The sequence below is a fragment of the Lepidochelys olivacea genome (assembly GCF_965140295.1).
Source record: "Lepidochelys olivacea isolate rLepOli2 genome assembly, chromosome: 6".
In the NCBI taxonomy this organism is placed as follows: domain Eukaryota; kingdom Metazoa; phylum Chordata; order Testudines; family Cheloniidae; genus Lepidochelys; species Lepidochelys olivacea.
The window spans coordinates 86,434,455-86,454,956 of record NC_140416.1 but is presented as its reverse complement, the minus strand read 5'-3'; the positions used below and the strand labels follow the sequence as shown (position 1 = coordinate 86,454,956).

General features: G+C 54.8%; 1 protein-coding gene across 1 annotated transcript; it reads left to right on the top strand.

Moving 5' to 3' along the window:
- Positions 1-1,134: 1,134 nt before the first annotated feature.
- Positions 1,135-16,078, top strand: RPS6KL1 (ribosomal protein S6 kinase like 1). The gene is made up of 11 exons (XM_084630659.1): positions 1,135-1,271; positions 2,475-2,772; positions 3,410-3,534; positions 6,627-6,719; positions 7,650-7,697; positions 8,572-8,704; positions 12,015-12,998; positions 13,995-14,084; positions 14,283-14,365; positions 14,752-14,847; positions 15,003-16,078. Exons 2-11 carry the CDS (start codon positions 2,514-2,516, stop codon positions 15,111-15,113), a joined length of 2,022 nt encoding a protein of 673 aa, XP_084486785.1. The 5' UTR covers positions 1,135-1,271; positions 2,475-2,513; the 3' UTR covers positions 15,114-16,078.
- Positions 16,079-20,502: the final 4,424 nt, after the last annotated feature.

Below are 20,502 nucleotides of genomic sequence, written 5' to 3'. Positions count from 1 at the left end.
AGGGTAGCATCTGGGTTGTTGTGTCTTAGAGCTCTAAACACCTTTAAGAATATGGTGAAACCACACTGGCATAGTTGGAGTCCGAATAACCATGTTTAAAGGGATATAACCCAATTCCTGTACACCACAGTTGTCTCAAGGCACCAGCTATTCACCATTGCAGCAGGGCCCATATGAGCCTTGGAAACCAGAGTGCAATCTAGTGTGCCCTGAGGGATGGATCTGGGCCCATGTTTTCGCCCCTCCAATGTGCTGCCAATACCTCAGAGTTCAAACATAGGAATCGCCGCACAAGAGCGGAGCAGTGATCCACCTACTGCAGTGACTGGTCTCTCACAGTGGCCAGAACCAGATGCTTCAGAGGAAGGTGCAAAAAAAAAAAAAAAGAAAAGAAAAATCCAGTAAGGAAATAACCTGTCCCCAGGAGAAGTTTCTTCCTGCCCCTGTCAGTTCTGGGTCACACTCTGACGCCTGAGGGTCTGTATCCCTTACGCACATTCTGTCATAGTGGGACGATGGGGGTCCTCATCATCCTTTTTAAATCCTACTGCTTGTCAGTTCCCTCAGTCCCCTGCCTATCTAGTTCCTCCACTCCCCCACTCCCCACCGTGTGCGGGCAGCACGGGCTGCTCAGCTGTACGAGAGGGGGCATTTCCCATCTCTGCTCCCTCAACTCCTAGCTGTCCGGCGACTCTTTCCATTTCCTGCCAGAGGACGGCTGGGGGCCTGATTCACGGGGTGCATGGTGCGGGACACTGCCGGGGTGGATGCCGACGGGACAGAGCCTGGACAATCTGAGCTTCGTCCGCCACCTGATGTATCGACAGCCGCGCGGCGCCCTGGTGCCTCTGTCCCGTGTTGTAGCGGGGAAGCCGCTGCGCCCTCCTGCCCATCCCGGCCACTCTCCCCGTTCGCCACTTCCAGGGCAATGTTTTGCCCATTAGACCCTCACCGCCCCGCTGCGCTGCGCGCCTCCGGGGAGGGGGAGGGGGGCGCCGCCGCCAGCTCCCCCTCCCGCGGCGGGCGCTGCCCGGAGAGCCGCAGCCTGCGCGGGCGCTGCCCCTTTAAGACGCAGCCGGTGGCCGAGCTGCCTGAGGATTGGTGCTTTATTCCCGAGGCCGGGGGATGAGCTCATCGGCAGCCAACCGCGGCGGCTGCGGGGAGCCGGCACCTCGCTCCGCGCCCGGCCCCAGCAGTGGGGCGAGGGGAGCGGCTCCATGGGGGCGAGGTGGGTCCCGCCCCCCCCGGGACCAGGCTCCTGAGCCCAGCAGGTACTGTTCCTCCTCCTCGTGCATGTGAGCTGCCCGCGGCGTGCTTCCCGCCGCGCCGGGCCGGGCCGCCGCAGCCCCGTGCCCGAGCCCCTCCTCTGCCCTGTGGGATCAGGCTGGGTCTCCTGGTCCCCTCCCTCCAGCCCGCTCCACGCTCCGAGCAGGAGGGTGGATTTGTAGCCAGGTCATGGGGCCCTTTGGTGCTGTTTCACTGCCGCCATCTCCCTAGCAGGGCCCTCCTGAGGCCACCAGCGCCAGCTCCCCCGCAGCAGCAGCCTGCCCAGAGCAGCCGGGACTCCAGCAATGTGAGCAGAGGAGCTGGACCCACCCCCTGGCTTGAAGTGGTTTCCGTCATAGACTGTGTTTACAGTTTGGTTCAATGGCTCTCAGCACCCCCACGATACAAATTGTTCCCGTGGTGCCCCTGAATGTGAGCTTCCTCACAGCAGTGCCCTGCCAGCACCAAGCCCTGCAAACTGTAGTCCCATGTGTTTGTGACTGGTGCTGTTAACCTGAGGCAGCCCCAGGCAGAGGGGAGCAAATGCTTGTTGTGACCAGGGCTGGTCTGTATCTCCTGGATTAGCCTGTTCAACCACAGTGGAATCCACATGAATGTCCCCAGTGCCCTGACTGTTTCATTCATAGAGACCCTTTGTTACATCTCCTCTGGAGAGATGATCAACCCTGATCCTGAATGTGGAGGCCCTGGGGCCAGAGCTTTGGCTCGCGATTGTACTCTCCTGCAGTTTGCAGCTGCTGATCCATTTTGTGGTTGATCGCAGTCTGTCAGTGGTGATGAGAGACCAGAAATAGCCTTTCACTTCTTCTTTGTGGCAGCAGTGGTTCCCCAGCACAGCTCTGTGAATGTTCTTCCTTTCCAACCTGCAGCCACCCCTTTCCCTGCTACTCCAGTTCTTGATGCCCCCCACCCAGCTCTGCTAATGCCCTGCTATTCCAGTCCTGGTCCCCTAGATAGCTCTGCCAAAGTGCTTCACTTCTGACCAGCTATTCCAGGCTTGGTTTCCTCCACTAGTTAGTCTGCCAATGCGCAAGACCTGACCTGCAGCACCTTGCTATTGCTCAGCCCTCCTGCTGCCCTCTCAAACTTCACCAGCCCCCAACTCCTCCCCAGTGTTGTGTTGAAGGGCTTTGTTTTGCTTCTCATCTGCCTTCCCCCCCTCCCACCTCTCTTTTCCGGGATTGCAGGGACTGAGCTGCTGAGGGTGCCCTGAGGGCAGCCAAGTCATGAGCAGAGTCTCCCGTGAGCGCCTGGACTCGGAGTCCTGCTCCCGGGCGCTCTCCCAGGCCCGAATGTATCTCGAGCAGATTCGGAGCCGTGTCTCTCCAGGGGGCCCTGATGTGCATGGAGCTGGGAAGCGGGATTACCTGGTGGATGCAGCAAAGCAGATCCGCCTGGCACTGGAGCGGGATGTGAGCGAGGACTATGAGGAGGCTTTCAATCACTACAAGAATGGCGTGGACGTGCTGCTCAGCGGTGTGCAGGGTATGGTGGGCTTAGGGGCAGGAGTGTAAGGTGCAAAAAATTCAGGGTATATGAGGCTTGGTAGTCTGTGCGGTTCAGGGGTGCTGGGGTGCATCGAGCATGGGGCAGTTGGCAGTACATGGGGTACAAGTGCTCAGTGGCTGTGTATGTGGGCTACACAAGGGAATGGGGGTTGGTAGTACAGGGCGCTTGGCAGCACACTGAGATTATGTGCACATTTTGGCAGTATATAAGGGGAGGAGAGTCTGCATGGCTTTACGATGGAGTTCTCTGGGTCTCTATGGTAGCAGCCAGGGATGGTGGGGCTGACACCATGACTAGCTGGCATGGGGAGGGAGCAGAGTGGGTAGGATGATGGGAATGGGTCAATGACCAGCTGTCAAGCAAGGAGGCATGAGGAAAAAGATAATGACTGAAGGCAGGGCTGCAGGGTAGTGACTGGCTGATGTGGTTGTGGGGCACAGCTGTGGGGAAGACGTGGCATGTGGGGAAATGGCGTTGGGACATGGTGCGAGGATGAGGCGTTATGAGGGGCAGAGCATCTGGGTGAGCTATGTGACATTGAGACATGTTGGCCAGAGTGTGATGAGGGGCTGGAATGGTGACTAAAGCCGTGTCCCCCCCCCCCCCCCCGCAGTCGACCCCAATAAGGAGCGCCGTGAGGCCGTGAAGCGGAAGATCACACAGTACCTGAAACGGGCTGAGGAGATCTTTAACTGCCACCTGCAGCGGACTCTGGGGAATGGGAGTTCCACTGCCACGGTGAGGAGGTGGGGCTGGGAAAAGCTTCGTAGGGACCCCCTGACTGCCCTGGCCGGGACCTTGGGGTGCAATACTGACAGTATATGTGGTGCTGGTTGGACTCCCTGAGTGCAATCCCCTGTGTGGGGCTGACTAGGATGCATGTGGGACAGCTGTGTTGGGGAGGGGGCTAGGACCCGCATGGCTACCAATCTCAACCCCTAAACTTACAAAGGTGCCAGTAGGGCTATAACACTGGCCTCCTGATCAGGGAAAGGCTGAACAGTGCCCAGGGGTGAGGGAGATGTAACTCGGCCTAATGATGGCAGTGATGGTTGGCTCCAGATCCTGCATGTCAACTGCCAAATGTCACAAGGGAACAAGGTTTAGAAAAGCTCTTTCTCAGTGCCTTAACTGACCGCTTCCTGGGGTGGCCCCATCTGGAGCACCCAGAGAAGTGGCTATTCTCAACCTACATGACACACAGCAGTGGCTTGAAAGTAACTGTAGTGGGGCTGACCTCAGTAATGGGGCTTGTCTGAATTGCATTGTTCTTAAACTCTCCCACCATTGCAGTCCTTCAGATGCAGCTGCTCTCATGGGATGGCAGCTCCTGTCTATGGGGCTGCAGGAACACAAGTCTGGGCAGTATGTCTCCTCCATGCTCTGGGTGCTGCTGTACAGGCAGTGAGGGAGAGGTTTAGGGGCTGCTGTGTCACAGTTGACTCAAAACAAGGGTCTCCAAGGAGATCACCCCTCAGCTCCCAGAGCCCTGCAGCCCCCTTTCTGCCCCAGCATAGACCCAAGGCTGCCCTTTTTGGATAGGCTGGGCCCAAACCAAGACTGAGTCCTGCACCAGCTGCGGAATGTTGATGGCATCTGTGGAAGGGGTGGTGGCTGAAGGGGAGCTGACCCTACCCAGCTGCAGAGGTGAAGGGCTGAGCTGGCTCAGACTAACCATAGTCCATGGCGTTATTGGGACTCACAAGGTTTTTGGGTTTTTTTAAGGTGGCTTATTTAAGCCTCGATTTTTCTTGCGATTTTCTCATTATTAAAAATGGCTGTGATCTCTTGTTTTCAGAAGTGCTGAAGCTACAGGCTGCCATCAGTTAAGGTGAACACCATGACTGCCTCTAGTGAAAATGGCCTCCATTTCTCTTTCTTCCCAATGGGACTGAAACCAGACTGTCCTCAGCTAAGATGGCAGCCACCAGTCCCCCTGTGCAGACCAGACAGGAGGCAGGGCAATGTGGAGGGGCAGGGAATGAGACCAATGGAGTGGGGATAACGCAGTGATGAGCTGCCAAAATCTTAACTGATTCCCTCCTCACCCCACGAGGGGGTCGTTGCCCACCCTTGCCCTCTGGGACTCCTGCCCCATCCAACCCCCCACGTTCCTTGATGCCCCCCCCCCCCCCAGGACCCCTGCCCCATCCACCCCCCTCCCCTGACTGCCCCCAGAACTGGGCAGGAGGGTCTCGTGGGCCACCGTAGTGGGTGCCCATTCCACCCCTAAGAGCCAGAGGGACCTGCCGGCAGTGAGGTGGGGAGTCCCAGCGGTGCTTACCTGGGGCAGCTCCCAGGAAGCATCCGGCAGGCCCCTCTGGCTCCTAGGGGTGGGGTAGCATAGATGGGGGGAGAACAGGAGGAGCGGCTGCTCCCCCCACTGATCACATCAAAAGGGGCACCTTAGGCACCGACTCCCTGGGTGCTCCGGGGCTAGATCACCCACGGGGAAAATTTGTGGGTGCAGAGCACCCACCAGCAACTCCCCACCTGCGTCCAGCCCCAGCTCACCTCACCTCCACTCCACCCCTGAACATGCTGCCCCGCTCTGATTCTCCGCCTTTACTGACCGCTGTTCGGCGGGAAGCCTAGGAGCGCTGAGAAGGAGGCGGCGGCTTTGCACTCAGGCTGAGGGTGGCGGAGGTGAGCTGGGGCGGGGAGAGGTTCCCCTACGCGCCCGCGCCCCCGGGTTACCTGCTGCGGCGCAGGCGGCTCTCCTCGCACCCTCCCACCCCAGGTCACCTCTGCCTCCCTGGGCCTGAGTGCGAAGCCACCGCCTGCTTCTCAGCCCACCGCGGCTTCCCGCGCGAACAGCTGATTCGTGGGAAGCCTGGGGAGGGCGGAGAAGCGGAGCGGAGGTGGAGGTGAGCTGGGGCTGGGGGTGGGGCGGGGAGCTGCCGGTGCGTGCTCTGCACCCACCAAATTTTCCCCTTGGGTGCTCCAGCCCTGGAGCACCCATGGAGTCGGCACCCAAGGCGCCGCTTTTGGCTGGTTAAATTTAGAAGCCCTTTTAGAACCGGTTGTCCCTCGTGGAACAACTGGTTCTAAAATGGCTTCTAAATTTAACAGCCGGTCTAGCGAACTGGCTCCAGCTCACCACTGAGGTAAAGGGCATGTGAGGAGCTGGGACCCAGAATGGAAGGTCAGATGAATGTGTGGAGCAGTGAGACAGGATGGAGAATGTGGGGAGAGCAGGAAGGGCTACTCTTGCGGGGCAGGGGGTGACTTTGGAGACTGGGGAGGGAGTGTGAGGCCAGAAGATTGTGGGGCAAGCAGAGAGAAGTGTGTGGCAAGATGCTGGGTAGGGCACAGTGATAACCTAGGCTGAGGCAGGAAACGAAGGTGGGAGCTGAGTGAATGGGGGATGGAGAGGGGTACAAATGGCAGCTGCCCCATCTCAAGGGTTAGGAGAGGGTAAGGGCAGTTCTCAGTTCCGTGTGTGCACTTAAGCTTGAACTTGCATCTGTTGGAGATGGGAGCTTCGCCCTAAAGGCTCAGAAATCCAGACACTGGCCGAAACCAGAGTCCATTTATTTTATTTTTAAAACAATCACAATTTTGGGTGTGCGTTGCTGATGGTGTCCGAACGTTTAGGTTTGGCAGCTTTGCTGGCTCCCCACAGGTGAAAGGGGAGACCCCTTCCAGCTGCACCCTGGGACAAGAGCATCTCCAGGATTCTCATTCGCATTTCTCAAAAAGAACAGGAGTACTTGTGGCACCTTAGAGACTAACACATTTATTAGAGCATAAGCTACTCCTGTTCTTTTTGTGGATACAGACTAACACAGCTGCTACTTTGAAACCTCTCATTTCTCACTGCCTCACAGGGCTACAGCAGCCTTCGCTTTCGGCCCATCAGGACACTCAGCTCGGCTGTGGAGAACCTGAGGCCCTGCAAGGTTGTGGGAGTGATTGAGAAGGTAAGGAGCTGCAGCAGAGTCATGGCAGCCCAGACACCTGGTGCTGAGAGCCCCTTGCTTGTGCATGCCAAGCAGGATTGAGGCTGGTCACCCACCAGGGAAAACCTGAGTGCTAAAGGGAGTGGGGTGACCACTGACTGAATGGGCAAGGCCCCAGTGCCTTGGGAGGAGGCCCAGAATGGTATTGGTGTCTCAGGGGGTTCTCTCTCTTCTGAGCTAGTACTGACCCCCAGGTAGTGGGGAAGCATGCTGTGCCGCTAGGGGCACTGTTGGAAGAGAAGTAAAACCAATGTCCTGACCACTCACAGCCATTAAAGGCCCTAAAAACCTTTGCAAACAACTCAATGTCTTTGCCTGATTCCAACCTGCATAGCTACATTTTGACTTCATATACTGATGCCCAGTTGCTATGGTGATGGATGCCCTATAGGTTCCATAGACCCCAGCAGAAGTCAGGATCTCTGGAAGATGGCGTTGGTTTCCCTGCACCTTCAGCATGTCAGGGCCTTGAAGTGAAGGCATTAGGTTCCTTCCCCCTGAACCTGAATTTTGAGTGATGAGATTAATTCCCTTCTGCCTCCCCCCACCCCACCCCTCTCCACTGGCAAGGCCCAAAGGTGGGACAAAACGTGTTACACAGATCTAAAGGGAGGAACATAAAATAATGATGCAGGAAGCTGAAAATGCTGTGGGATTCCCCACCTTTAGTGTCACTAACTCTTCCTGTATTCCTTGTCTCCTTATCTTCCTATTTCTGAGGTAACTAATGTTGACTGATTAAAAATGTGGCTGGAGGGTAGGGGTAGCTAGAGACACCAAAATAGTAAGGAAAAGAGGTAACTGATACTAAAATGAGCCAAGTCCCTTGAAATGGGACTTGGGGTGACAGAAGTCATTGTTTCTGATATGGGCTGTCACCATTGCTTGCAGGTGCAGTTAGTCCAGGATCCAGCCACTGGGGGGACCTTTATACTTAAGGTGGGTGTTTCCTATCCCTTGGCTTCTCCATCTCCCTCTCCTTCGGGGGAACCCTCTGGCAAAGAGGTGTCCTGTACCAGCCTGACCTGAGGAGTATTTCCCATGAGTCCCTCAGCTCTGTTTTGTGCTGTTCAGCAGAAATAAATTTGATAGTAGTATCCAATGTCCCCCTAAAGTCTCCCATGCCCTGGCATAACCCTTCCCCTCCATTATCTCCTGCAATCAGAGGGGAATTCAGTCTCCTTATTCACTCAGACATGAGCTGCCTGCCCACTGCCCCTCCAATGGAACTCCGTCCAGTGGAGCTGGTGGGACCCAAGCCGTGGATCCTGTGTCCAAACATGAATTGGAGCAGAAATGACCTCGGTCTGGGAGTTCTCAGTCTGAGTCCCTGGGGCATTTGTCCAGCGCAGTTAGGAGTGATTATCACTGCTCATGGAAAACCCAGAACTGGAATAACAGAGAGCTTGGAGGCTGTGGGTAAGAATGAGGGGCATCAGCTGGAGCTGTGGGAGTGGTGAGGACTGGAGTAGCTGGAGGGATTGAGGTGGATGGGCAGAGCTCTGGGGGTGGGGGGCCAGCCTCAGAATAGTGATGGAGGTTACAGATCAGGAATAACCTGCATTGGCAGAGCTGTGTGGAGTAACAAGGGGCGCTGTGTGGGCGTAGTGGCAGGGCTGTCTGAGCAGGGTTTGCTGAGCTCAGCAGATGTAGTGCTCTAGTCTGTGTGACTGGTGGACAGAGGTAGGAATGAGGGGCTTGTCAGAATGGAATAGACCAGCAGTCCCTCCCATTCAGTCTTCTGCCCTGGCGGTGGCCAGTCTCCTGAGATTCAGTGTCACTGAAAGTTCCCAGCTGTATGTTCCCCATGCAGAGCCTCCCCAAATCCCATGTGGAGACCCGTGAGCGGCAGACCATCATCCCACACGGAGTCCCCTTCATGGCCAAGCTGCTGCACTATTATGTGAGCGAAGACTCCATTTTCCTCCACCTGGAGCATGTGCAGGGTGAGTGTGAGCGCCAGGACTCTGCTTCCTTCTTGTCCTAGCCCTTGCTTCTCTGACGCTGATCTGGAGTGAGTGTCTTGTGTGTGCTAGCGCTGTTTGGGACCATGTTTTGCAGTGAGGGTGACGCTGCAGGGCTCAGAGACCCTGCAGCGGGAGCCAGCAAGCAGCACTGGGGGTTTGGCAGAATAGATAAGAGGCTTCTGGGATCCACGTGGCTGAGAGAGTAAGATAGAGATTAGGCTGGTGGAGGCCTGGGTATGACGATGTGGCTCCAGGTTACTGGAAGCAGGGCTGCTGGGCTCATGGAGACCAGGGGGAGGGAATGGAGGCAGGACTCATCGGAACATAGAAATTGCTGTACTGATCAGACCATTGATGTGTCTAGTCTAGTATCCAGTCTCCCATGGTGGCCAATAGCAAATGCATGTGAGGAAGGTGCAGAAAACCCTGCTGTGGACAGATTGTGAAATAACCTTTCAGGGCAAGTTCTCCCTCAGCTGGAATGAGCATGTGCACAGCTATGTGCCCCATTACCTGCTTTCAGACTCTGCTGCCACTCATTATTTTGTAGACTTGCATCATGTCCCTCCTGTTCATGTCCTCTTTAAACGAAACTCTCCGAACTTATCACTCTGGGTCCTGGCCTGGAAGTCCCCCCAGGCCTCCAATCACTTGCACTCCAGTCTCTGAATCCCTTCTCTTTCTGCTATACCCGGCCCGGGAGAGAGTGACCAGAGCACGGTGATCCAGGTGGGAGTGTGCACCACTAACTAAGATAAGAGGGTTCTGAGCCTAGTGAGGGGCGTGTTCTAGTGGTTCCCGTGCTAGGAGAAGGCAAGAGTATGGGGTGGGTCCTGCAAGATTTCCAGTCCCAACAGGACTTCTGAGGAAGGCTTGAGTTCTTGTGGTATTTAGCATGAGATTTGGAGCCATGTGCTCAGAGCCACTTCCTGTTTGCTGGTTTCCAGCAGACAGCCCACCCTAGGTCACTGCGGGCTTCTGCTACCGCTTTGGGGCTGGGAAGGAATGTTCTCCCCATACCACCAGATTGGTGGAGGCTGGCTGGGGTTTTTTTTTGCGTTCCTCACAGCAAAACCTAGGGTTTGGGTTTTGGGCAACCGGAAGCCTGGAATTCTCCCCTCTCAGAGGTCACACTTTGGACCCACGTGAGAACTGTTTAGTTGTCCCAACTTTTGGCAGGTGCCCAGCGCAGAAACTCGCTAATTTAGGCTCCAAATCCAAAAAGGTAACATAGTGAGTATCCCAAAGGCATCTCTTTATGAGGTAGGGACATGGTGTCTAACCTTGTGGGGGCAAATGCGAACCAGGACCAGGAGACTACTTCACGGGACCACCCTGCCAATGTGTTTGATGGCGGTGCTGGCTGAGGGTTGAGGTCCCCTCTTGCCTCTGCTCCCAAAAGGGGGAGGGATGCTAGTGGGCGAGTGGAGGCATACAAATTCCCTCCTAGTGTGATGATTAGCACCCCCTGCGGTGGGAACCCCCCAGAATTGGCAATGGATCAGTGGGGTGTGAGGGATTGCGCTGGGCTGCCCACCGATGGGACACTTTCATGTAATTCGACTAATAAAGTTGCAGCCTGAGTGAAACTCATAATACCAAATGTCCTTTCCTTCGTCCACACAATGAGAACACAAACAGCATTATCCTACTGCCAGGAATATTTTCAGTTCCACTCCTTAAGCATCCTGACACTTAGTTTTATTGCCCAACAGTGCTGAGCAGAGATTGTCACTCCGTTATCTGTGATGGCCCTTTTCCCTGTGTGGCTGCAGCTCATTTCTATTGTTTGAGTAATTCAGACTGTTCCTTCCAGCGTGCATCATCCTGCTTTGCCAACACTGAATTCCATCTGCCATGGTGTTGCCCATTCACCCAGCTTTGTTGGATCCCTCAGGAGTTCCTCAGTCTTTAGTCTCCACTTATGTAAATAATTAGCTGTGAATGTTGCCACCCCACTGCTCACCCCTCTCCCAGAGTGTTAATAAGCACAATAAACAGTACCACACCTCAGGGTGCTTCTTTCAACTTTTTTTTTTTTTCTGCCATGCTGAACATTTATTTCCTTCCTATCCTTTGTTTTCTGTCAGGGATTAGCAATGGGCTAAGGCACAGAGCTGTATTCTTGCCCCATGACTATTTTGTTAGTCACTTTTGAGGGACATTGTAAAGTTGTTTTTTGGTTTTAAAAGCATGTGTAAACTACATTGGCCTGTTCTCCTTTTCTCCCCCATTATTTTGCTGATCCACTAGATTAGAGGGGCATGATTTTCCTTTGCAGAAGCCCTGCTGGTTTTCCCCCATCATATTAGTATCATTCAGACTTGGCAGATAGAGACTGGGGGGGCAATAGGGAGCTAGTTAAGTCTTCCAGATTCTGTGCCACCTCTGCCTCAGCATGAGTTATAGAGCAGTCTGAGGGGTGCTAACCGACGCTGCTGGCATAAGGGCCCTTAGGGATCAGCATAGCTCTGTCCTTCCTCTGCCACCTCTCCCTCCCCCTGTCCCCTGTGTTGGAGTGTGATGGCTGGCAGAGGGGGTAGCTTGTGTGGTGACTGACTCAGCTGACTATGCCAGGGAGGAGTTCCCTTCCACCAGGGGAGTTCTCCTCTGGCTGCAGGGCTCTCTGGTCTGCAGTTCCCAGTGTTATCCTTGTGCCTCTCTCACAGAAGTGCCACATTTGCTACCCTTGTGTTACTCATGTAGTAGCTGATTTTAATGTGACCGCAGATTTTTGTTAACCACTCAGCCACTCGTTGTCAAGCTCCTGCAGAAAACTCCTGGGTGAATGCCATCCAAGCCTGGTGACTCACTGATCCATAATTTATCCATTTGTTCCTGCACCCCCTCTTTGGGCACTTTAGTCTCTGACAGTGCCTCATCTTCATTGTCATTGGGACCAGAAAGGCCTTCTCGGGGCATAGAGGAAATGGTCATGGGGCAAGAGGAGGGGTGAAAATGGGTCTGAGGTCTGGGAGGGAGACAACTGTTGGGATCAAGGGGGGCTGAGGAGAGGGGGTGGAACTGGGCCCTGGGAAGAAGAGGTGGAGACAAGCTGCTGAGGCCAGAAGGAAGGAGAGAGAGGAACCCACTGTGATTAGGGGCCCAGAGAAGATTCTGGGTGAATTTTTTTTCAGCATGTTAATTTCAGCTGCTCCGCATGTGAGCCTGATGCCTGCTGAGCCCTGAAGGCTGGTGTCAGGGTAGTAGGTGGTTGGGGTGTCTGTCTGCCGGGGACCTGGAATGGTTTCCACCCCCTAATACTTTTTGTCTTCCCTTTACTCTCCAGGCGGGACACTCTGGTCCCATCTTCACTCCCAGCCTCATTTACAGCAAGGTTCCTCTGATGGCCCCAGTAACCTAATCCCGAAGCCCAGCTCAGCTCTGGTGGGCCATGGTGAGAAGCAGCGAGTAGGGAGCCGGTCGGGGGCTGGCTCTCAATCCAGCCAGAGCTCCAGCTTCTGCCTGGAGAATGGCACTGACCTCCCAACCTCTGCGAATCACCATTCAGCAGAAATTGCTGACCAATCGTCCTCTCAGGAGCAGTCACCTGACCACATGGATGCCAGACGAGGGACTGGCTGCAGGTTCCATACTGGCCCCACCAATGGCCATGAGGGAGTTACTGGGGGGAAGGATTTAAGTGCAACACACACTCTGTTTGGTGTCACTGATTATGTCATCATGGCAATGGCCAAGGGACGCAGGGACCAGAGCTTGGCCTTCCAGTCACGTGACTTGTTAACCAGCAGTGATGATGTCAGCACTGTATCAGAGAGGGAAGCTTCTCAGCAGGACGCAAGGCTACTAGCTGATGAAAGGCCGCCCCAGTCTCCTGCTGCAGTCCCGAAGGCTATTGGAGGAGGCCACCTGGTGAAGGTGGCATCTCGAATTTGCCAGGTGTCTTATGCTCCCTGGGCTCAGCCCACATGGCCCCCAGTGGTTCCCCCAGGACAAAGGCAGCTGCACCCTGGAACCACTCTGCACAGCTCCAGTGAGTCCTGCAGGTGTGATTCTGGGGGGCAGGAGTCATTGAGGAGCAGGGCCCGAGAAGGAGAAGGCCATGGTCAGCACAGAGAGCATCCAACTGCAGGACAGCGTGAGCCTCCAGTCCATCGCTCTTTCCAAGGGGATGGTCAGGGGACCTGGGATGTGAACGAGGAACTCATCCGGCTGTGGGCAGCTGAAATGATCTTGGCTCTGGAGGGACTCCACCAACAGGGGGTGCTGTGCCGGGACCTCAACCCCAGAAACCTGCTGCTAGATGGTGCTGGTAGGTGCTGCTTGAGGCTATAGCATGAGAAGGGGTTTTATCCTCTCAACAAGGGGGCCTGTGGCATCTGATCCACTCCAGGATGCTTTGCCCCCTCACTGCATCTCCCTGTGTTTGTTCTGTGAAGTCTGAGCAACTCTGATCTAGACCCCACCCCCTGTGCTCCAGGCCTTTGGGGCTTCTAGGAGACTGCTACAGTCTGCTGTGCATGAGTCTGTGCCTGGAGATCACCGTGAGCTCCAGCAGAGGCAGAACAAGGCTGCTCAGGAATGTTAGCCACATGGACCACATTGTGTTCTCTGGGGGGTCCTGGCTACTTGGGAGACCTCCTCTGAGCCTTCACAGGGGAAGTTGAGATCAGCTGGGGCAGTCAGGCTAACAGTCCCCAGGGCTAATGGTTTGGGGCCTTTGATTCTGCAAGTCAGCCCTCCCACCCTTGGTCTGGCAGCCTGAGTTCATTGCTCTCCAGAGTGCACTGCACAGCCTGTCTCTTCTCTCGAGGCGTGTGTCTGTGTGATGAAGAATGTGGGGCAGTTTAGAAACCTACAAAATAAACAGTGAATCCTTGCAGGGCTCCTTTAAATGAGAAGCTGGGAAAAATAACCCTTTCCCCCTTGCCCCAGACTCCTCATCCTCTCTCCTTGCTCCATCCAGCTACTCTTGCTTGGATCCCATCCTACCCAGCCCTTTCACTAGCTGCAGACCTGTCACTCCCAATGCCTGTTCCCCAGAAGAGTCTAGTCCCTGCTGTGCATGTGAGAGTCACGTGTTCTGGGGCCTGGTGCTCCTTTGGGGCTCAGAGCAGTGAAAACATTAGAGCCCAGCTGTGTTGCAGGGCACAGGGGAGGTGCCAGTGGGGCAGCTTTTCCTATCAGGTCCCACTGCAGGGGACGGGCGCCTGGAGGGATAGGGCCATGGCTTGTGGCACATGCTGCAATTATTGGGTGTCTTTTGTCCTGATCTCCCTCCCTGCCCCTGACTAGTGCGGTTTCACAGGTCACATCCGTCTCACCTTCTTTGGCCAGTGGACAGAGGTGGAGCCACAGTGCTGCAGCCAGGCCCTGGAAGATATGTACAGCGCCCCAGGTAAGGGAACAGTCTACTGCCTTCTCTGATGCCCCCTTGAGACACAGCAAGAGATTTATATCTGCCCAGCAGCATCTCCCCCTCTGTCTGATCTCTTCCAAGGGCAGCAGCCGCCAGTGCCCATGGGAGCTTGATGCTCGGTTGCCTTTCAGCATCTCCCTCCTATTTGATCTTGAACTCATTTGACTTTCTCTGCAGAAGTGGGTGGGATTTCTGAGCTGACTGAGGCCTGTGACTGGTGGAGCTTTGGGTCCCTGCTGTACGAGTTACTGACCGGAACGGTGAGTGGTTTCTGTGTCCGCATCTTATGACACAGGCAGGGGGCAGCACAGTATCAATTCTAGTATTGGTGCCCCAGTGCACATGGGGGCTACGAGGAGTCTGTGTCCTGGAGCATAGATCGGGCTCCAGGCTGAGTTGTCACTGGTCATGACTTCTAGTACCGGAGCCTGGGTAGCTGGATGCTGCTCCTGTGGGGTGCTGAGGGCCTGAAGCTGATGAGCCATTGAATTGTGGGAGATGGTCACGGGGGGGGGGGGCTGAGACTGTTACCCCCATGATGCTTGGGGAAGGGCAGTGGCAGATGAGGTGTAAGGTGGATATTCCTCTCTCTGAACAGTGCCTGCTGCACAGGGGTCTCCTCACTGTCTGTCTGTCTCTCCTGCAGTCGCTGTCCCAGAGCCACCCCTCGGGGATTCACCCTCACACCCAGCTGCACCTTCCGGAGAGGCTCAGCCTGCCTGCTGCATCCCTGCTCACTGAGGTGAGGACACCCAGCTGCTGTGAGCAGGGGGAGGGGGCCATGGCTCTGGAGCAGGGATAAAGAAGCTTTGGCAGGAGCCTGCTGGGTGAGGGGTGGGAAGGGCCCTTGTTGGCGCTGTGCTGCTACTCCCCATCTCATCCCTCATTTCCTTCTAGCTGCTGCAGTTTGACCCCAAGCTACGCTTGGGCTCTGGAGGAGGTGGAGTCAACAAGCTGAAGAGCCATTCCTTCTTCAGTACCATCCAGTGGAACAAGCTGGTTGGCTAGACAGACACGTGGAGCAGCGAGGAGTGAAGGATGGAGTCATGGTGCCAGGCAGGGGCCTAGCAGGGTGGGGCCCAGTGAGAGACCCAGATCCTGCTGGGGAGGCAGATTATCCCCCTAGATCATTGGGTCACTGGGACCTGTGATCCTGGGTGGTACTTGCAGCTCTGCCAGTCTCAGGGAGGTCCAGTTCTGCAAGGGCTGATTGCAGAGGTCTGGATTGGGTCCAATTTGCAGCCTTGGGTTCTTGTTCCTAGGATAACTTCCATTTGTGTTGCAGTAGAATTTCCAAGAGATCAGGCCAGGCTGGGGTCAAGTCATGTTGTCTCCCTGCCCTCCTTCCCCTAGGTCCTCCTTTTCTCACCCTATATCTAACCCAACCCTGGTAAAGGTCACTGACCCCTACAGAGGTGAAGACATCAGTGCCAGGGGGCCTAACTCAGCCCTCTTGGTCTACTACCCTTGCTGTCCCATGGGTTCCCTGGGACATTCCTGCCCCTCTTGACCCACAAGCTCTGTGGGGTCCTCCTTGCCTGGTGCTTTCTGTGGGAAGCCAGTCTCTGTACTATGAATGAGACTCCCCTGCTCACCCAGGGGCCTAGAGGGGCAGTATCTCCCTCTGGGGCAGCTCCTTCTCTGTCCATAGATTCCACCAGCTCCCTGGTTCTGCCTGCCCTGATCAGGGGGGCATTCCCCCCCATCCCAGTTACTCTCTCCCTATTTCTCTCTGTGTTGCCTGAGCTCTATATAGCTTACTAATGCATTTCCAATGGCTACCACTAGAGGGGGGCTGGAGTTGTGGACTGTGTGTCTCACGGACTGCATATGCACCAGCAGCACCTGCCCATGGTGTCTTGGGGGTGGGGGGAGGAGCCATCCCCTCTCCTCCTCAGTGTATGGGAGGCTCCCCCGGCATCTCCCATCTGCTCTGAGTGAACGTCTGAAATCAATAAAACAGCTTCGCCCAAGTGGGGGGTTTGTTTCTGATTTACACACCATGGGGCCCTTGCTCCGCTTCCCCTCCCAGGTAAAGATCCTGATCCTTGGTCGAGGGCTCCTAAGTTGGGCACAAACCCGTTCAGAGGTCACAGGCCTTAGCACCAGCTGCTCTGCCAGACAGGACTATGAGAACTCAAGGCCAGACTCCAGTTTCAGAGGGGACTCTGGCCTGAGGACCTCCCCCGCCCATCACACATGAGAGTAGAAGATCCCCATGACCAGGCTGGGGCAACCTCCCATCCCCTAGGTCAAGGGATAGGACTTAGAAGATTCTGTTTAGGTCTATTTAATAATTACACCCAGGCCTCCACTGTCTGGGGTTCCCTAAGCTGCCTTGCTCCCTTCTCGGTTTTCAAGATGTTGGCAGAAGGGATTCTGTGCTCCTGTTTTCTGTCTCAGTAAGACTGTGTGGCTATGGCTCTTTTGTCCCTTGCAGAACAGCAGCTGCACACTGAACCCCCTTCATTCCCCTCCCAGAGGCATTTCCTTCTGCCTGCTCTGCACCCTCAGCCCACACCTGCTACTGCAACCTCAGCACCTTCTCTCTGAGCTCTCCTTTCAGGGAGATGTTTCTGTACTTGCAACCAGTGCTCCGTCTCTGAGGTTACTGATTTCCCAACCCCCTGGGCTCTAAGGCTGTGGGCAGGAAGAGGTTAGAGGGTGACTCACTGTGGAACAAATGGCTGGGGCAGAGCCTGCAGATGGTGTTTTAATTTCTGAGAAACTGGCCAAGTGGCAGGAGCAGACAAGGCATTAACCAGCTAAATGCAGTGCAAGGAGAGAGGAAGGCAAGGGGGGTGGGGGGGAGGCAGGGGCTGTTCCCTGACCTCTGGCAGCTCAAGCCTGCACTGCAGCAGTCCTGCTGCTATTCCCCGTAAGCGTGGGCCAGATGCAGAGGTGGCTAGGCCCAGCAGGGAGCTAGGAGCAGGTGGGAGGGGCTGGCAAAGGGACTAAGTTGCCATGTGCTACCCTTGCCGCCTCTTGTTCTTGCACCACCTCAAGCTGGGTGTTGAGGCAGCACCTGCCCAGGAACTCCCCAACAGCTTCTGTGGCATGACAGCGTCTCCTCCACGCTCCTTAGCTGTGACACCTTAGAGACTGACCAATTTATTTGAGCATAAGCATAAGCTGTAGCTCACGAAAGCTCATGCTCAAATAAATTGGTTAGTCTCTAAGGTGCCACAAGTCCTCCTGTTCTTTTTGCGAATACAGACTAACACGGCTGCTACTCTGAAATCTCCTTAGCTGGAAGCAGAGGGAGGTTCCTAAACCCCAGGGGAGAATGAATCCCATTCACAGGGACACATGGTGTGGGAGTGGAATGGGCCTTTCTAAAGTAAACAGCTGCTGGTGTGGTGGCTGAGAATAGGGTGGGGGAGCAGGGCCAGCCCACAACATTTTGGCACGCCAGGCGGGGAGCTCAAATGCCACCCCCATTCCCCTCACTTGGGCCAAAACTTTGAAACTCTGGGTCCTAGTGCAGAGTCTGGCACCTGAGGCAGCTACCTCAGTTCGCCTCATGGTAAGGCCAGCTCTGTGGGGGAGCCATTGGCTCATTTCCTCTTTCATCACTCTTGTGGCAGCCAAAGAGCTGCACATTCCCCTCTGAGGAGCAGACACCAGGCCTCCTGCTGTTGCGTATTCTGAAGACATGGCACTTGGCTCGCAAAGGGCTCAGTGGCTGCCATGAGAGGCTGTTTGCTCAGCTCTCGGGCACTGCCTCACTAATGGAAGGGCCAGTGGCAGCAGAATGCTAATGAACTGTGTGCTGCTTATCCTAAGCCCCTCACAGCTATGCTGCAGGGGGTTTATGTTTCCAAGCCCTGTCCCCCAAGGGGACTGCAGGCTGGAGCAGCAGGGAGTTGGTACAGATGGCAGGGAAATCAGTGGAGGTGCGAGTGAAGCTGCATTGCAGCTAGGCTCCCCTTACCTGTCTGGCAAAGAAAGACTAGCCCCAAACCCCCTCACAGACATGGAGGTGACTGGTTCTAGCTTCTGCCTAGCTCAGGCCATGCCACTGCTCCCCGCTTCTCATGGATTGCCCCTAGGCAGTGAGCTGGATGGCTGGGGAAGCTTTCACTCAAGAGCAAGAAATGAAACTTAGTAACTGCCTCTCCTGGCTTGTCCTTTTGGCCAGCATGTAGGACACAGGCCTGGGGGTGGGGAGGAGGATGCTAAGGAGACAGAGGATGCATATGTCTGCCTGTCTAGCACAGACATCCCCCCCCCACCACCACCAAGGCTCAATGCTCACCCAGTAGCTGGCCAGCTCTGTAGGGCTGCATTGCCATCACAGTGAGCAGTGTCACTAGCAGAGCACCATGCCTTGGAGCAGGAAAGGAGCTGGGAAAGAGAGTGAAGAGGACCAGTGCAAAAGAAAGCCAGCCCCTCCACCTGACCACCAGCACTCAAAGTGGTTCTTGCAACAACCTCAGGAGGGCAGCCCTTCTGCATCGGTGCACAAGAGCACCTGCTCAACAGACAAGCTAGAGCAGCTGGCCTCCAACTTTTTCATCACATGGGCCATATTTTACTAGAGCAGCCACCTTTGAACACAAGGGAACTGGGCTGGCTGGGCACCATCTGTAACTATAGAAGCCCCACTTTGGGAATCAGAGCTAACAGGGGGTTGGGGCAAGACATGGTCTCTGGAAGTGGTTTTGTCTGATGAGGCCATTTCCTCACAGCTTTTCCCCCTCAGCTGAGGAGCTGGTTTCTGTGCCAGTGTCTGATACATGTTAAAGGTATACTGTACATGGACAGAAATGCTAATACCACACTGCTTTGTTGTATTTGCATTAGCCACAGCTGCTGCAGTTTTCACTTACCCTGTGCCTGGCTGATGCTGGGATCAGGCTTTATCTGGCAAAGAGACAGGTGACACCATAAATGAGGGGAGTGGAGCATAAGCATAAAACAGGAAAACTTTAACCTCCAGCCGTGAGATTCATTCTCCTTCCACTCACAACCCTTAGAGTTTGGAGGTGGTGCTGGCCACATCTGCTCACAGTGTTGGCAAAAGTGCCTCCTTGCAGCTATTAAGCACAATTGGTTAGACATCTGTGACACTTTTGCACCGATGCAGGTCTTACCACTGTGGTGTTTTAAGATTAGTACAGGACATGCTGCAAGGGCCTTTGCTCTGAGACCTTGGCAAAGCTCCAACAGCTGCAAAGTGGGTTTGCTCACTGCAAGAAAATAGTAGACTTTTGTGTGTGCAGCTGGGAGACATTTCTGACCCTCTGAGCCATCACAGGTGTAGATGAGATTAGCTAACAGGCAAGCTCAGAGCCCTGAGGTTTTATGACTTGGGGAGGGAGGGGTACCTTTGGAACTCACTCTCCACTTGGTCCAAAGGCTTTACTGAGCCTCCAGCCCAGCCCAGGGCCTATCTTTTCCCAGGATTCAGCTACACAAGTGGGGTTTGCCTTTCGTATTTTTAACTCTGTGCTTGCAGTAGGCTTGTGATATTGGACATGTTTTATAACATAACCAGATGGGCAGTTCAGTTCCACAGCAGCTCTCCCTGCAGCCATTCAACAGCACAATGGCTTCTTCTTTCTTTAGGTACAAGGAGAAATATTTTGTACCTCATGGCTATTTTTCCAAATGAACATGAGCTTTCCTGAGTCTGCACAAGCCAGAGTCCATCACCAAAGAAAGCAGACTTGACTCACAGGACCTGGCAGCACAGAGAGCTTTTAGCTACAGCCAGGAGCTTGTTGCCTCTCCTTAGTGCCATTGCTGTAGATACAACTGAATTCTTTAGTAGAAGAGGCTGCTCTATGCTCACAGCTGTGAAACGGGCAAGTAAAAGCAACTGCTAGGGATCTATACAGCACCCTCCCAGCAAGGGCTGATGCAATCCGTGGCCAGGAGCTGTCTGCGAAGGTTCTGAGGGCTAGGGCTTCTCCCTTGGGTGATAATGTCACACCAAGGCAGACTGTCATGTCTGAGATTCAGCTTCTGGTTTTAGTTTCTTCATTTTATTCTTTTACCCTTCATTCTATCCTCCTCTGCGAACCTAAATGGTCCTCTACCCGCTCAGTGGGAGCACCCTGAAAAGAGCAAATTAATGGCACCGCCATGCTAGAGCTTAACTTCTCAGACTTTCCCCAAAAGCCCATAGCTCCAGCTCCCTCATTGCTTTGGAAACGCTGCTCCGCACAGCCATCATTTGTCAATATCCTGCCAGTACTGGGCTGTCAGAATGATCAGTTTTCTACCTGCAGTGGTCCCAGTGTCACAGAGTAGGAAAGGGATAATCCCTCTTTGTTACATTAGACCTCTGCATTTGCAGCCTAAAATGACACTGCAACCATAACTCCCTGCAAGTTCCTGTCTAGTTGGGGTTTGACTGAACAGGGGTCTTGGACCCCTAACAGTCAATCAT

Excerpts from the sequence above, each read along its gene's own strand:
- RPS6KL1 (XM_084630659.1), top strand. The coding sequence starts at position 2,514 with ATGAGCAGAGTCTCCCGTGAGCGCCTGGACTCGGAGTCCTGCTCCCGG. Across the intron at positions 7,698-8,571 it reads GGGGGACCTTTATACTTAAG|AGCCTCCCCAAATCCCATGT; the intron begins GTGGGTGTTTCC and ends TTCCCCATGCAG. Across the intron at positions 14,085-14,282 it reads AGATATGTACAGCGCCCCAG|AAGTGGGTGGGATTTCTGAG; the intron begins GTAAGGGAACAG and ends CTTTCTCTGCAG.